The sequence below is a fragment of the Lygodium microphyllum genome, chromosome 22 (assembly GCF_053477565.2).
Source record: "Lygodium microphyllum isolate KBCC chromosome 22, Lygodium_microphyllum_v1.1.10, whole genome shotgun sequence".
In the NCBI taxonomy this organism is placed as follows: domain Eukaryota; kingdom Viridiplantae; phylum Streptophyta; class Polypodiopsida; order Schizaeales; family Lygodiaceae; genus Lygodium; species Lygodium microphyllum.
Window position 1 is genome coordinate 53,743,759 of NC_141156.1, and position 14,592 is coordinate 53,758,350.

General features: G+C 37.8%; 1 protein-coding gene across 7 annotated transcripts in view; it reads left to right on the forward strand.

The window, feature by feature from the left end:
* LOC148017161 (Alkaline-phosphatase-like family protein) overlaps positions 1-6,835 on the forward strand; it is a 115,589-nt gene extending 108,754 nt beyond the window's left edge. For 3 of the 7 annotated variants that reach the window (XM_087663543.1, XM_087663544.1, XM_087663542.1), the window contains exons 3-13: positions 2,074-2,154; positions 2,286-2,338; positions 2,414-2,510; positions 2,757-2,897; positions 3,003-3,099; positions 3,215-3,437; positions 3,580-3,682; positions 3,927-5,030; positions 5,188-5,280; positions 5,363-5,655; positions 5,764-6,834. In XM_087663543.1, coding sequence (XP_087519669.1) covers positions 2,074-2,154; positions 2,286-2,338; positions 2,414-2,510; positions 2,757-2,897; positions 3,003-3,099; positions 3,215-3,437; positions 3,580-3,682; positions 3,927-5,030; positions 5,188-5,280; positions 5,363-5,655; positions 5,764-5,887 — 2,409 coding nt within the window. In that variant the 3' untranslated portion in view covers positions 5,888-6,834. Of the gene's footprint in view, positions 1-2,073; positions 2,155-2,285; positions 2,339-2,413; positions 2,511-2,756; positions 2,898-3,002; positions 3,100-3,214; positions 3,438-3,579; positions 3,683-3,926; positions 5,031-5,187; positions 5,281-5,362; positions 5,656-5,763 lie in introns of those variants that run through there. The other 4 variants (XM_087663538.1, XM_087663539.1, XM_087663540.1 and 1 more) reach the window with 3 other exon arrangements.
* Positions 6,836-14,592: the final 7,757 nt, after the last annotated feature.

Consider the following 14,592-nt stretch of genomic DNA (forward strand, 5'->3'; position numbering starts at 1 on the left):
AGCTGTATCAGTGGATGGGATGGCATACACATGACCATATTGAACATGAGTGTCAGCAACAGTGCAAACATATTTCTAGCATAAACAAAATGTACAGTCACTATCATGATCTGGAGACTCTTGATTTCATCTTGTCAATAGCATCATGCACGATGCTCACTCTGAACAAAGTAGACGCTTGTGGGTGTGTCTCTAGGGGGGTGATTTGGAATCTGTCAAAGAGTGGTGACATATTGGCTCCATATTGCTGGTGAAGTAAGATGTGTGGACTGGTGTTGGTGTTGAAATAGCTGCATGCCCTCTAGAGTCCTGCTCTAGGGATAGCAGTAAAGCTCTCTTTCCTAACCAAGCCAAGAATGCTCTCTTCTTATGCCAAATAAGATGACAACATAAGATACTACATGACTTTTTCAGTAGAGATGGATGGCAGACTTAGGTGCGAGGATCTGGATCAGTTAGAGTTCACACAATGCTCTCGACAAAGGATTAGAGTTGTAGCTCAATGTGATAGAACTTGGTACTTAGACCCAGACCTTCAAACTTGTATGGAAGATGGATGGAGGCATTGGGCATGTAGGAAGAGGCCACTACAGAGGCTTCAGTGGGATCCTAGGGAGTGGGTATGGAGAGATCCACTTGCAGAGATGCCTCAAGATGTCCCCTTCTTTGGCTATACCACTAGGTTGGGGAGGAGAATACAGATGAGCAGGACTAGAGTGGTGCCAGCTGCAGCTGAGCACTGGACTATGCAAGGTATATCACAGCCTTTCCTAGCAGACTTCTAGAGGAGACTGGAGGACAGCTTTAGACCAAGAAAGATTTCACTCTTTCTTTGTTTACTAGCACACAGGAGTTTAGCAGTTGGTACATGGTTTGGTAGAGAACCTGTTCCTTGTGCTAGATGTGGGGAGCATGAGGAGACTTGGAGGCATTGCTTATGAGATTGCCCACAGGCTGTGGCGGTCTGGAGGAGAGCCCTTAGGATGGTGTTTCGTGACACACTAGAGTCTTGATTGCTACATGGGGAACAGTTGCATGGGTCGCTGACAGAGGCCCAGCTTGTGGGTATGAGGATGCACAAGGGTGTCAGGCTTATCTCATCTCGGGGCAAGTTGTGAGTAGGACTTTCATGCCAGATTTCTCACAGACAGTATGGACTCAGGGACATTGTCACAGATGGAAGCTCATAGCTAGCATTGTTGCTTGGTACACATGGACAGACAAATGTAGCCAGGCTATTGATTTATTGGACATATCTACTGCAGAGACTCTTTCCAAGATCTGGACAGAGACTCTGCATACTCTTTTTGGGAGATGGGAGACAATACAGGGCAGCTCGGAGACTATGAGGAAGAGGAGAGATTGTTCTGAAGCATGTTAATAGAATTTCACTTTTCTCTTGAAAAGAAAAGAATCAAGGCATTCCTCATATACCACCAGGTTTGAGGCATGGTCCCCTGTAAGGGGCTACTAATGGCAGTACAGGTGGAAACCAGTTGCAGTAAACACATAAAGTGAGGCTGCAAGCTGGGTTGTAAGATGGAATATACAGATCCATGTCGGCCAGATATTGGTGAAAGTGAGACCCTTAGTGGCCTAGCCGATTTAATTTTTTAGAGGAATAAGAAAGTGTGTCATTGCCACACGGGTTCACACATACAAGTGTTCTAAGGCTCTCTACCTGTATTTGACAAAAAGATATCCTCTTTATCTGTCAAGAAATGTGACTGGCAGTCGGCAGTCTGAGCATTGTGATGTAGTAACAGAAATAGCAATCACTGTGTTTCTCATGTTCTTTAAGGTCCTAGATGTTGATCCAGAAAGGCACCACATATTATTATAATTTATAAAACAGAATAGTGGCCTCAACTAAACAAGTGCATCATGGGGATATGCATGCATGGTATGTATTCATTCATTCTTCTGCATGTATTTTTATGCTCAGAGTAGTGACCTCAAGATGGCTCATTTGTTTGCCTTTCAAGTCTAGGCACGCTTTGGTCTGGATCACGACTTGCATCACAAATTCCCATGTTTTCACACTGTTTATGGTAATATTTGTTTGCTCTTTAGGTCAAAGACACTGTGCAAGTGGATGAAAATGTTACTCGCCACTTGGATGAAGAACTAGCAGCCCAAGATTGGGATCTGCTTGTACGTTTCAACTTGTTTGTTAATTTTCTATACAGTCATTTAGCATTTTTACCTCATGTGTTCGAGGTTGGGCCTTGGCAGTCGAAGGTCCTTTGACATTACTTAATCTGTTGATAGAACTATGAAAACAGATTCTACATTATTTGGGCCTGGATCATGTTGGTCACCTTGGAGGTCGGGCCAGGTAAAATGGCCAGCTAATGTGGTTCTGTTACATGCAAGCACAATGATGATTGTTTTAAGGAAGCCTCTTCTGCAGTCCATTGATGGCTCTGAAATTGAAGGAGATGGATCTTATCATCCAGCACCTCCATTCATCCTTGATTGAAAATAACACTCAGCGTGAGACAATTCTGGTTAGTATACAGTGTTGGCTTAGTTATTACCTCCTGATATATACAGGAAAATGTTGAGTTATATTCTGTAGACCTTGTGGATATTTTAGGCAGGACTTATTTGGGGCAATGATCACAACAAACTAAAGGACAGGAAATGTTGTGTTATATTCAGTAGACCTTGTGGATATTTTAGACAGAACGACCAGCGGGATTTTTTATCATTGGTCATTTTCCTATGGAAAGCTAAAACACAGCTGCTAACAGATGGTGGTGAGTGATCATGGCATGACAAATGGAGGTAACCATGGAGGTGCCAGTTTTGAGGAAACAGATTCTCTTGCACTCTTTATCAGCAGAAAAGCTTTCTTGAAACCCACGAGCATTGAAGTGCATGAAACTTTCCAGGTCTTAAAAATTTAGCCTCTTTATTAGTCTACAGAGTCTCTAGCTGTTTCAAGGAGAATAATATCCTTGCAAATTTAATTCAGTTCATTGTCTGCTTTTATGAAGGTCGACCTAGTTCCAACTCTGGCATTGCTTTTTGGGGTTCCAATTCCCTTGAATAGTGTTGGGGTCATGTTACCTCGGCTCTTCAACAATTTGACAGGCAAGTGTTTGAGACCTGAAAATTTCATCAACTGTTGAAATAAAATGCACAAATTATAGAGTGGATGAAGCATACGAATTTTTTGCCTGCTAAAATCTACTTCTTCTTTTTCCAGAAAAAGAAAAGCTTCGGGCCTTGCAACTGAATGCATGGCAAATTTTGCGGTTACTTAGAGTCCGTGCTCCTAGATCACCATGCCTTGCATCGATCTGTTCCGGTCAAGGAAGCCTGACATGTTCACAAGACCAAAGCGATGATAATGAAATTTGCAAGTTTTGTGAACTGTTCATAGTGGCTGAAGATTTACATTTAAAATGGAGAGAGTTACCTTGCAACAAGTAAGTATCATGCTCAATGAATGTTTTCGTTGCCATGTCCACTATCTTTATGTATTAAGAGGCCAGGCTCCTTTTATAAACTTAAAACTCTTGTTCTTTATATATCCTGTTAACAACTTTAAGAGTGCTTTGATATCTGCAGGGAAAAGCCAACTTGCACTCCAACAGATTGGGAAATAGCTGCAAAAGAGTATCTCTCATTTCTTCATGGCGCTTCCAATTGGCTAGCAAAGGGGATTACTGAGGTCTGATCATTGAGATACTTGTAGGAATTATTATTAGTTAAACTGTGTGGCTTCCCCTCTTAAAATGACTGTTCATCTAACGTACCAGAACATGGGCAGCTTCCTGTCACATACTCACATGTCTTCAGTTCACACGTCTCTCTTTGCACAGAAAGCATGAAGAGAATAGCATAAACCATTGATCAAAAAGCACCTTCTTGTCCTTTTTCTGGTGATGGTTCTTTAATGTAAATTTGTGCTGCAGAAAAACACTCGATTCATCTACACTGGTGGATTGCTGATGATTGTTTCAGCAATAGTACTTATCAGCATGTCATTCTGGGCAAGTAAAGAGATCTTACAACCATGTAAAACAATGTCATGGTTGCAAACAAGCAAGCTGGAGAATTGGATTGCCCTTGCCGGAGTTGGTGGACATGCACTGAGTTTCACCTCTAGCTCTTTAGTAGAGGAGGAACAGTTTACTTTACATTTTTTGGTGGTCACTCTATTATGTTGTTTTCTTCGAAGAGCATGTCAGCAGACAAGCTTATATCAAACAACACCATATAACAGGATAAACATGTCAAGGACTTTGTTCCTGAGTACAAGGAGCCGTCAGGGTGGAAACAACTTGTGTGATGAATATGTAAAATTAGACAGTTCAGCTACCTATAAAAAAGAGAGGTTCTGTTATCAGGTTGCTGCTATAGTTATAGTGTTAACAGCAGGAAGATTGTTGCGTAGCTGGCATCGAAGTGGTGTAAACTGGGCACACCTACCAGATGTGGCTAAGTGGCTAGATCAGGCTTGTCCACAGGTGCTTCTAGCAGTCAGAATTTTAGCTTTAGCATGCACAACATCAATTTGCTGTTTACTAGTTTTGGAGAAAATACCAACAGGTATCATGCAAAGACTTGTAGCAGGAAATATCAGTGTGGCTGCTTTGCTTATTTTGCTATACAATATTTTGACCAAAAACATCACTGTGAAAGTTTTCTATCAACTCCCAACTTTGTTAGCACAATTAGTATATGCAATATTGGGCTCCACAGCCCTGGGTACTTTTTTTGCTACTCCTTGGATAGTATCCAATTCTGTGCCAGGAATGAGATTCACAGAGGGCTCTAAAAGAACAAGTGAAGTGAGGCCAATCAAAACATGTGGTCACCAGTTTTCAGTATTTTTATCAAGAGAGGAGGCATGCCTCAACTTCATTGGAAAAGTTTTTGTTTCATGCTGGTGCCTGTTGCAACTTCTGCTTCAACAGTCTGTTAATACTGTGCCAGTTTTGTTGCTTCTTCTGCAACTCATCTTCACCATAGTATTCTTCAACCTGACAAGCCCTGCAATCAGTCCATGGTTGAAAGTAAGCACCCATTACTCTTGTGCATGTTTTCATTGCTTACTAGTAGGGCAACCAAACATTGGCCACAGGAGGGTTTACAAAATTCGCATCCATCTTATAGTTTTGTTGGTTTACTTTAGCTGTAAAGGATTGTTCTTGTGACCATTCTGGTTTGCAGATACTAACATTTTATTGGTTGGGAGCATCTGGCCACTTTGGAATGGGCAACACTAACACCCTTGCAACTGTTGATGTTGCTGGTGCTTACATTGTATGTGCATATTGAATATCTTTGTCTTTCCTTAGCAATTGGAAAGAGTCGTATTGCTCATGACTGCTATTTGTCTATACAGGGTTTGAGCCATCATTCAATTTTTCTCTCGGGTGTGCTGGCTTTTGTAATTACGGGTGCAGCTCCGCTATTGTTCATGTTAGGATCTTCACTGATGGTTTCATTTGGTGAAATTAAGCAATCTCAAACAGAAACAGATACACAATTCGGCCAGTTACCTCGGTGGCAATTAGAGGTGATTGCAGTTCCGTGTTTTGTTCCCCTTGCACTAAGCTCTGTGATCTTGGTAGTATTCTCAATGATCATGCTGCTAATGCAAGGTCATCTTTTCATCTGGAGTGTCTTCTCACCCAAGTACGTCTTTTTAATCTATCATGTTCATTGAGCTTAGCATTGGAGTAATCATAGAAATGTCTAACTTTCAGGGCTTTAATGGTTATTTGTTCCAACTTTTTTCTGTAGGTACATATATGTGATTTTTACACTGCTGAGTACATACTTAGGAGTTCTGATCAATGCCATGGCCTCACTTTATACGAGTACTATCATTTCAAGAAAAACAAGAAGTCTGTTCAAAGCAGACTGAATAAGAATGCCATACTTGAAGTGGTAAACTTTGTAGGTCTGATTCATATAATTTGAGCATGGGTAAAATGTCCGAGAGACATACCCAGAAACAGAGTTCACACTTGCACCTGGTGCGGCAAGCTTAAACCTGGGAAGGACTAACTTGATAAGACTTTCCTACATTTCTTTTTCCAGGATGTGTGTGCTTGAACACTCCATTCTCTGGGAATTGGTATAGCATTGCTGAAATCACTCAGCTTAAAACTGCGGTGCCTTTACAAATCATTGCCACATCAACATTTACAACCTGTCGCAACTCTGGATGCCCCTATCACTATGTGACACGATCAAGGCAGGTGAATCAATCAACTTCCACAGACCTGTTTAAGCAGTGTAACAAAAGGCCTACAAAGGTTAAAGGATTTTCTGCATACACAGCAGACTTACCAACATGAACAATCAATCTAAAATCACAAGGATAAGAATCAACAGCTATTTCCTAGCATCGTTGTCTGTCCCTCAAACTCTGCAGTGCTTGTTCACCTTTCATATCCTCATATGCAAACCAAAACTCTGAATACGAATGTTCGTAAGGCAGAAATCCTTACAGAATCTGCAGATCCCATTGATCAATATGGCTGCAAGGAAATACTTCTGGAGCATTCTTAATGCAGACAGGAAAAAGCAACATGACTTATTGAAATGGACAAAATAAAACCATGAGATAGATCAGTATAGTTTCATGGAGTTTTTCCAAAGCAACAGTATATCAGCATATGAGTAACAAAAGCTCATTTCAGAGAGGATGATTTAGCTTATCACTTCAATGGGAAAGTCCAGAGGGTGAACTTTTATTAAAAGCTAGAGAATCCAAGCTACTGGCTTTTTCTCATTATTAAGGTGCAAAAAATTTGTGTGCACTGCCATGTCTATTCATATTCTTACCCCCCCCCCCCCCCAAAAAAAAAAAAAGTGAATCCTGTTAATTCTGCAAAAAACTTGTGTGTTCCCATATCTATTCATATTTGTCCAACATTTTTTTAAAAAGTGAATCCTGTTAATTTGAAACAATCAATCAATTTGACATTAGCCACTAATTTGATGGATATCATCACCATAGTCACAACCCTCATCAATTCAGATCAGGTACTGAACACATGCACATTAAAGAACCCTCGGAATTTGTTTTCTGTTTCCATGAAAAGATTTATCAATGACACCTTAACTATAATCACCATTACAGTAAATACACAATGTGAAATCTAACACAAAATAAAAACAAACCATAAAGATTTACAAAATCCTTGACTATTTGTTCAAGAGATGTCTAGTACAAGGATGGAAGAATAGGAGTTAAGCAATCTGTAATACCAAACCACATGGGGAACCCCTCAGCAACTACCTTCTTCAGGGGCGAAGCATCTGGTGCAAAAGAAACACCATTTTGGTGGTACATAATACCAAACTATACAGTGATTCTGAAGTGAAACGTGCTAGTGCATAAGGTCACATGCCCTAGCCTCTTGTCTACCTCATAGAGTGTTAATGGTCTTTATGCATGTATGGATAAGGGTTCAAAATAGGACTTTGATGTTGCTAAGCCTTGGTACACCTTGCCATCTGTATATACTCATCAATTATTGTCCCAATGAGCTCCAATCTATTGCAACGATTTGCAGTCCACCCTATTTGAGAAAAGCTGGGAATGGGTATGATCCTCAATTGTTTGTTTGATAGGTGACAGGCCTTCTTGCTTTATTTATTTGTTTATTTAGAATAGAAGCATTTCAGTTGTGTTATGAATTTGCTCTTATTATAGTTCTAAGAGTTTACATAACAACTATGGAGTTGTATTGAAGTTGGTCTTGTTGCTACTGAATGATTGTTATGTTCTTTGGTAAGGTATAACAGTGAATATTCTTTTTTAATCCATCCACTTGATTTCATGTTATCATAGACTTATAGTAATACTATACTTATTATTTACAAGGTCAAGGAGGATGTCTTTGATCATTCATTTGCATATGTATTATGTGCAATGAGATTGCCAAAACGTCGTGTTGCAGAGGAAGGTCAATGAGAATGTTATGGAACCCTGTGAAAAGGTCGGAGAACATAATCATAAAGGTGATGCATTTGTACAAAACTTGGTACATATTCAATGGTTTATTATTCCACACTCCCTTATAATGGTAGATTTCGTACTAAGTGGAGAAAGAGCAAAGGAAGCTACATTTTCTCTTGATTCTAAGGCCCATATGATGGTTTATAATCCCACTCTCCCTTATAATGGTAGATTTGATACTAAGTGGAGAAAGAGCAAAGGAAGCTACATTTTCTCTTGATTCTAAGGTCAACCAATAGTTTGATTTAGGAACAAATGTTGTCTTTTACAATTTTGTTGATGGAGAAGTTTTGGTTTGTGGTGGTAGGTGGAAACACTCTTGGACAAAAGGTTGGAGAAGAAATAAAGTTTGGTTTCATATAGTTGTTAGTAAGTAAAGTGCTGCTGACCCATTTTGTGAATCTGAAAGTTTGGAGTATTCTATCGCAACAATGACTAGTGGTCTTAAGTGATGCACATGTTGGAATTTCCAAACAAAAAGTGTCTTGATAGACTTTATGGAATGGAAGGGTCAAAAAGAATTCAATTTGTTTGGATGACTTATTCTTTTGTGAAGGAACATATCCAGCATTATATAGCATTTGTATATCAAGTGAGGGATGAGGCATCATTCTTAATCATGTTGAGAAAGAGAATGATAACTTAGGCCAAAATATAGGCAAGAGTGTGTATCAACCCAAATGTCTGTTGCCTTTTGTAAGGTATTCAAAAGGATGTGTCATTTGCTATGTAATGCATATTGATTGAGGGCATGCTGCTAGATTTGGACATGCTCAAGTAAATTGAGCCCCATCATAAGCATCTAGAGGAAGAAATGGCTATCGCTATTTATTCAAGAAGAAATTCAAGGAAAAGACAATTGCTTTTTGTCATCTAGTACCTTGGAGAAGGGTGTGTGAAGGAGATTTTTTTTTTCTCCTTGTACCATGTTCCTCAAATTTTTGAAGCCAAAGTATTATTAACTAGCAAATACAATAAATTTAATATGCCACAAGGTGACTTTTGAGTTTTGCCCTCCTATTAATGCATTTGCTCCCTACCTCTTCATCCCCTTTTGTTGAACCAAAATGTGGTCAAAAGTCTGAAATGTGCAAATAATATTGAATAGAACTCAAAAGGCATTTCAATTGGCCGTATCCTGATCATATTTACCACCATCAATGATGGTTCAACTCAAGCTTGTTTCTTAAGGAAAAATATGGAGTTGAAGGCAAGGAGAGTCAAACATGAGGTAATAAGAATCTATACTTGTAACTTGCATTCAATTGTATAAAGTCAACCTAACTCTTGTTGTCCTATAGCATGTTATTGGCATGGGCCCTAGGGCAAGTGAAAAGGAGTTCATGATGAGTTTTCTACAAAGTTGCATTTGTTGCTTAGTGCCCTTCAATAGCATTGTAACAATGCATGTAACTTGGAGTTAAAGTATTGATAGCTATTTAAAACCTTAATCAACCATAAAATAGAATAGTTAAAGGGAAAACATCTACATAGAAGAAGCATAAGAATGAAGTACCAAGAAGAAGGGACCCACCCATCTCATAGGACTAAATCTTCCTCACTTCAAGATTCACTAATGTTATCATGTAAATGTTGAAATTATGTCCCATGATTATGTTGTGTGGTATTTTTTCTTGAGATGACGCACACTAACACCCACAAGGGGGGTGCCTAATTATATTATGTGCTTTGTTAACATATTGATATTAACCTATATTAACATAGCATGTCACCGATTAACTAAGAGACTTGATATTAGAAATCCTATCTAGCTATTAAATTAGTTTGACAAGCTTGTATGCTTCACCAATTGTTTGGCTAGCTTTTATTTCACAAAGCATTTCCTCCTTTAACTTTAACAATAGCTTTGAGGATTCCTCTTGATAGTGTATCATTGCTATCCCTAACTATAACTATCCTTGAGAAAGAACCAAGAAATAATTTATTAATGGGACCATTGTCATAATATAGAGTGATGTCAATCCTCAATATAAGCAATGATAGTACTTGGATCTTCAACAATTATGGGGAGTTTATGTGATTTTGGTCAAGGCACTAGTCTAATTGTCTTTGAACAATAGTAGTCCTTATACCTAGATACATGATGCATGTTTATATGACCATTGTGATATCACTTGTGTAGCTTGGGAAATTTGCCTTACTTTTAGGAAAAATAGTCCTTGTATGGTACCAAGAGCTTTTGTAAATCCATACACAAATGAATAGTGAGTTGAGCTAAGACTAGCTAGATCTAAATGTTGAAAATTTCACCCTTGTATTCTTTCAATTCTAAACTTTCACAATGGGGAGAAAAACACTACTTGTCTCGCTCAAAACAAAGTCATATAATCCTTGTATGGTACCAAGAGCTTTTGTAAATCCGTAGGCAAATGAAGTAGTGAGTTAAGCTAAAGCTAGTTAGATCTAATTGTTGAAAAATCCACCATTGTATCCTTTCAATTTTAAATTTTCACAACGGGGATGAAAACACTACTTTTCTTGCTCAAAAAAAGTTATACCACAACAAGTGCCTTGATCTATTTAATCTCCCAAACAATGAAGTGTGACTCCTTTCTTCATAAGCTAGGTTGCCAATGTCCATACATTAAGGATAGGTTCAATGTTAATGTGGAAGAAGTTGAGCAATTAGCATAGCAAAATGATCAAGGCTAAATTTACGATAAAAGAACCAATGTAATCATTTTCATTATAGTCTAGAGAATTTCTATCAGAGTATAAAAACTAATTTTGAGATAGTAGTTATGTTTGTCCATTCGCAATGTTAATTCTAAAATAGACCAACTTTATTTACCAAATCACTACAATCTAGGGAATTCCTATTGGATTTCAAGAACTTGCTTTGTTTCCATTTGCAATCTTAATTCTAAAATAGATCCACTTGCTTCCTTACATCATATCTCTTTGATGATCATTCATGAATTAGAGTTCATGAAACATTAAAGAAAGAAATATGCATTTACAAATATCACCAAGTCTTCCAACAATGGTATCCAATATATACATGCACAACTGTAACCTCTACAACACAACCATGTAACAAACATAACATGCAACCAAGGCCAAACACCTCATGGTGGCCCACTCATGTCTCCTCACATTCTCCTTTCCTACTCATGAGTGGTGCCTTAGGGAATAACCTCAATGATATCCACCCTAGTTAGTTTGTCATTGTTAATGTGCATGTCATAAAGGTTTTTGATGTTATCCAAAAAGTAGATTAAAAGCTTGCCTAAAATCTTTGATGCCCAAAAGGTTCACCTAAAGAAGCTCATTAGAAAAGTTTCTACTTGCAATAAACTTTATTTACCAACTATGTATCATGGAGGTATAGTTAAGAGGAGTGTTAGATACATCATTGCACTATATACTATGAGATCGAAGGGTGATACCATTTCCTTTCTCAAGAGGGATTTGGGCCATTACGTCAAGTGATGGAGTACAAGGACTAGAAATGTATAGTGTTGTTTCTTGCTTGAGCTTAGATCTCAAAGGGAGACCCTCCTAAGATAGGAGAGTAACACCTTTAAACATGCTAAGATAGGTTGAGAAAAGCCATGCTTACAAACTTACATCACCACAATCATCACCAAAGGTCAACCCCCTCCATCGCATGGGTAACTCTTTGTATCTACATAGATTAGCTTCATGAGCAATCACCCCTAGAGAAAGCCACATCTCTATATTGGGTGACGCATTATTGGCCCCGAGGACAATCACCCCACCACCCTCACCACCAATTAATTTGAGCCACTATCATCTAGGAGAGGACATCCCTATCAAGACACTCCAACTTTCCTAGGTTAGATCAAATCACACACACACACACACACACACACGTCACCCCACCACCCTCACCACCAATTAATTTGAGCCACTATCATCTAGGAGAGGACGTCCCTATCAAGACACTCCAAATTTCCTAGGTTAGATCAAATCACACACACACGTGTGTGTGTGTGTGTGTGTGTGTGTGTGTGTGTGGCACGTGTGTGTGTGTGTGTGTGTGTGTGTGTGTGTGTGTGTGTGTGTGTGTGTGTGTGTGTGTGTAATCTTCAATGTTTCTTGAGGAACATATTATGTGATACAGCTTGGTCAAATTTTCTATTTTCTATATTTTTATGTTTTAATGAAGGGGGAGGTCAAGATACCTATTATTTAGTTATATTGGAAAAGGATCTCATAGCTAGATTGTGCAAAACTATCTACTCGAGTGACTTTAGCTAGTGACTATATTCAAGATTGCAATCTTTTGGGCACAATATCTATTTCACTCTAAGAGTTCATAGAAAATACTTTGGATCACAATGCAAACATCTTTGGCACAAAAGTTTGTAGGTCATCTCCAAAATCACGAATTGTACTTTTCTAAAAATTTGAAACTGAAATTACCTCAAATTATGATTTTTAAACCTCCCCTTTAATGTTATTCTTTTTTTGGGTGTGCAATTCTTACCATTCATTTGATAATAAACCTCAAGCTCTTGGGGTGTTGCTCCCTCACTGAAGTTGGCAATCATCCTCCCTAACAACAATAGCTATTCCATTAGGGTATACTACTCTTTTTCTCTTATTTCCTTTGTCTATTGTTGCACGCTCTTTGCTTCCACTTAATTGCATGAAGGAAAAATTAGCACCCATAAAATGGAAAGTAAAATTTTCAATAGAAAATACTCACTTTGATGTGCTTCCTTGCAATGCTTGGCTTCATTTGATGGCTCCATAATCACCCTCTTAAATTATCAAAATGAGGTAAAGCTTAGATCATTTGAATAATATCTAGAGTTATGTAGAGGAAAGGCTATACAAGCACATACTAACATCCAGAATAAAAATTAATCGATCTATTTTGGATATTTTATTTCATAAGTGGATGCCCTTTCTATTTACCTTGGGTAATGCCACAGAGTAATTGAATGCCATTACCTTATCATTTTTGTTTGCAACAAGACTTTGTAGTAGCCTTCTTAACCCACAAGGATCTTGCTAACGTTTCAACCCTGAGTATGGTGTCATGCCCAAAACTAATATGTTCGCCTACATAATGTACACACGTGTCATTGACCCTCTTTATGTCCCAACATGATGTAGGGTATATGACAAGCATCCGTGTTGTCAAAGTTACACTACATATTGCCATCATTTCTTTGTGCGAAACTCTTAAGTGATGTATAAAACATTTGAGTATTGTCATTTCTTTTAAAGCAATAAACATTGGATAATTTATTCATGTGATTCCCTTTTTGAAAGAGAGAATCATTGAGTTGATGCTCCTCTTTCACATCTGATACTCCATGGAACCCTTCCCACATCAGCCTAAGATGATTTTAAATGAAGTATGAAAGTTAGCCCTCTTATCATGACAAATTTTCCAAACTTGATTCTACTATTGTACATATGCAATAGAAAGTAATTGTAAATAATTACAATAGAATAACTTACAAGGGGTGGTTGTAAGTACTCAAGAGGTGATGGATAAAATCAAACTATGGAGCAAGCATGTAAAAGCCTCCAATTGTTTTTCTAAAGCTGAAAAACATATGATTAGTGACCAAGAGTACAATTTTAAGCATTGACCTCTCAACCAAAAGGTTGTCTTAACCAAGAGGTTACAGCCCAAGAATTGGAGAATGAAGATTATTTTAGGGAATGGAATGAGTACTTCTAACTATAACCGTAGTTTACACCTAATCTCTTCAATTCTTGCAATTACCATGTCTTTAGAAGCCACCTTTTATAAGGCTCGTGACTTTTCATTATCACCATCGATCTACCCTCCATTGTCATCACTTTTTTCTTTTGGATATCTTGAACCTTAGTTTTCATAACCCTTGACCTTTCACTTGCATGCCTCTTTGTACTACGATCATTAGCCAACATTGACATTGCTCTTCATTGTTATTGCTCTACCAAACAAAAGAGAGAAATACATCCTTAACCTACACACATTTAAACTCTATGCATTCAAACCATCTAATAACCTAGGATGGTGCAAGTCAAATCCTATGTATCCTGATAATCCTCAACTATTGAAACCAAGCAAAGTCATATGGATTGAATAGTGGGCATTGCCTTCTTTAATTGTTGTAAAACTCAAAAGTTCAAACCAAGTGGGTTGTATAGATCAAATATTGGACATTGCCTTATTTTCAATGACAGATGTCACCTCTTATATACTATACATTTGTCATATTGTAATAGAGTGCAAGACGAATTTACACATATCAAATCTTTAGGTCACTATGTATATATATATCACACTTTCTAGAAGACGGGACTTAAACATATAAAAAATTTTGGTCACAAAATACAGAATTTTGTATGTTTAAATCCGTCTTCTAGAAAGTGTGAGTATACATCATAGTTATGTTTTCCTATATATATACATATATATATATATGACCAAAAAAATTTATATGTTTAAATCCGTCTTCTAGAAAGTGTGAGTTTTCATATATAGGAAAACTCAACTATGATGTACACTCACACTTTCTAGAAGACGGATTTAAACATATCAAAAATTTTGTTCACAAAATACAGAATTATGTAAAAGACAAACTATGGAAACCCTTGAGAAGTCA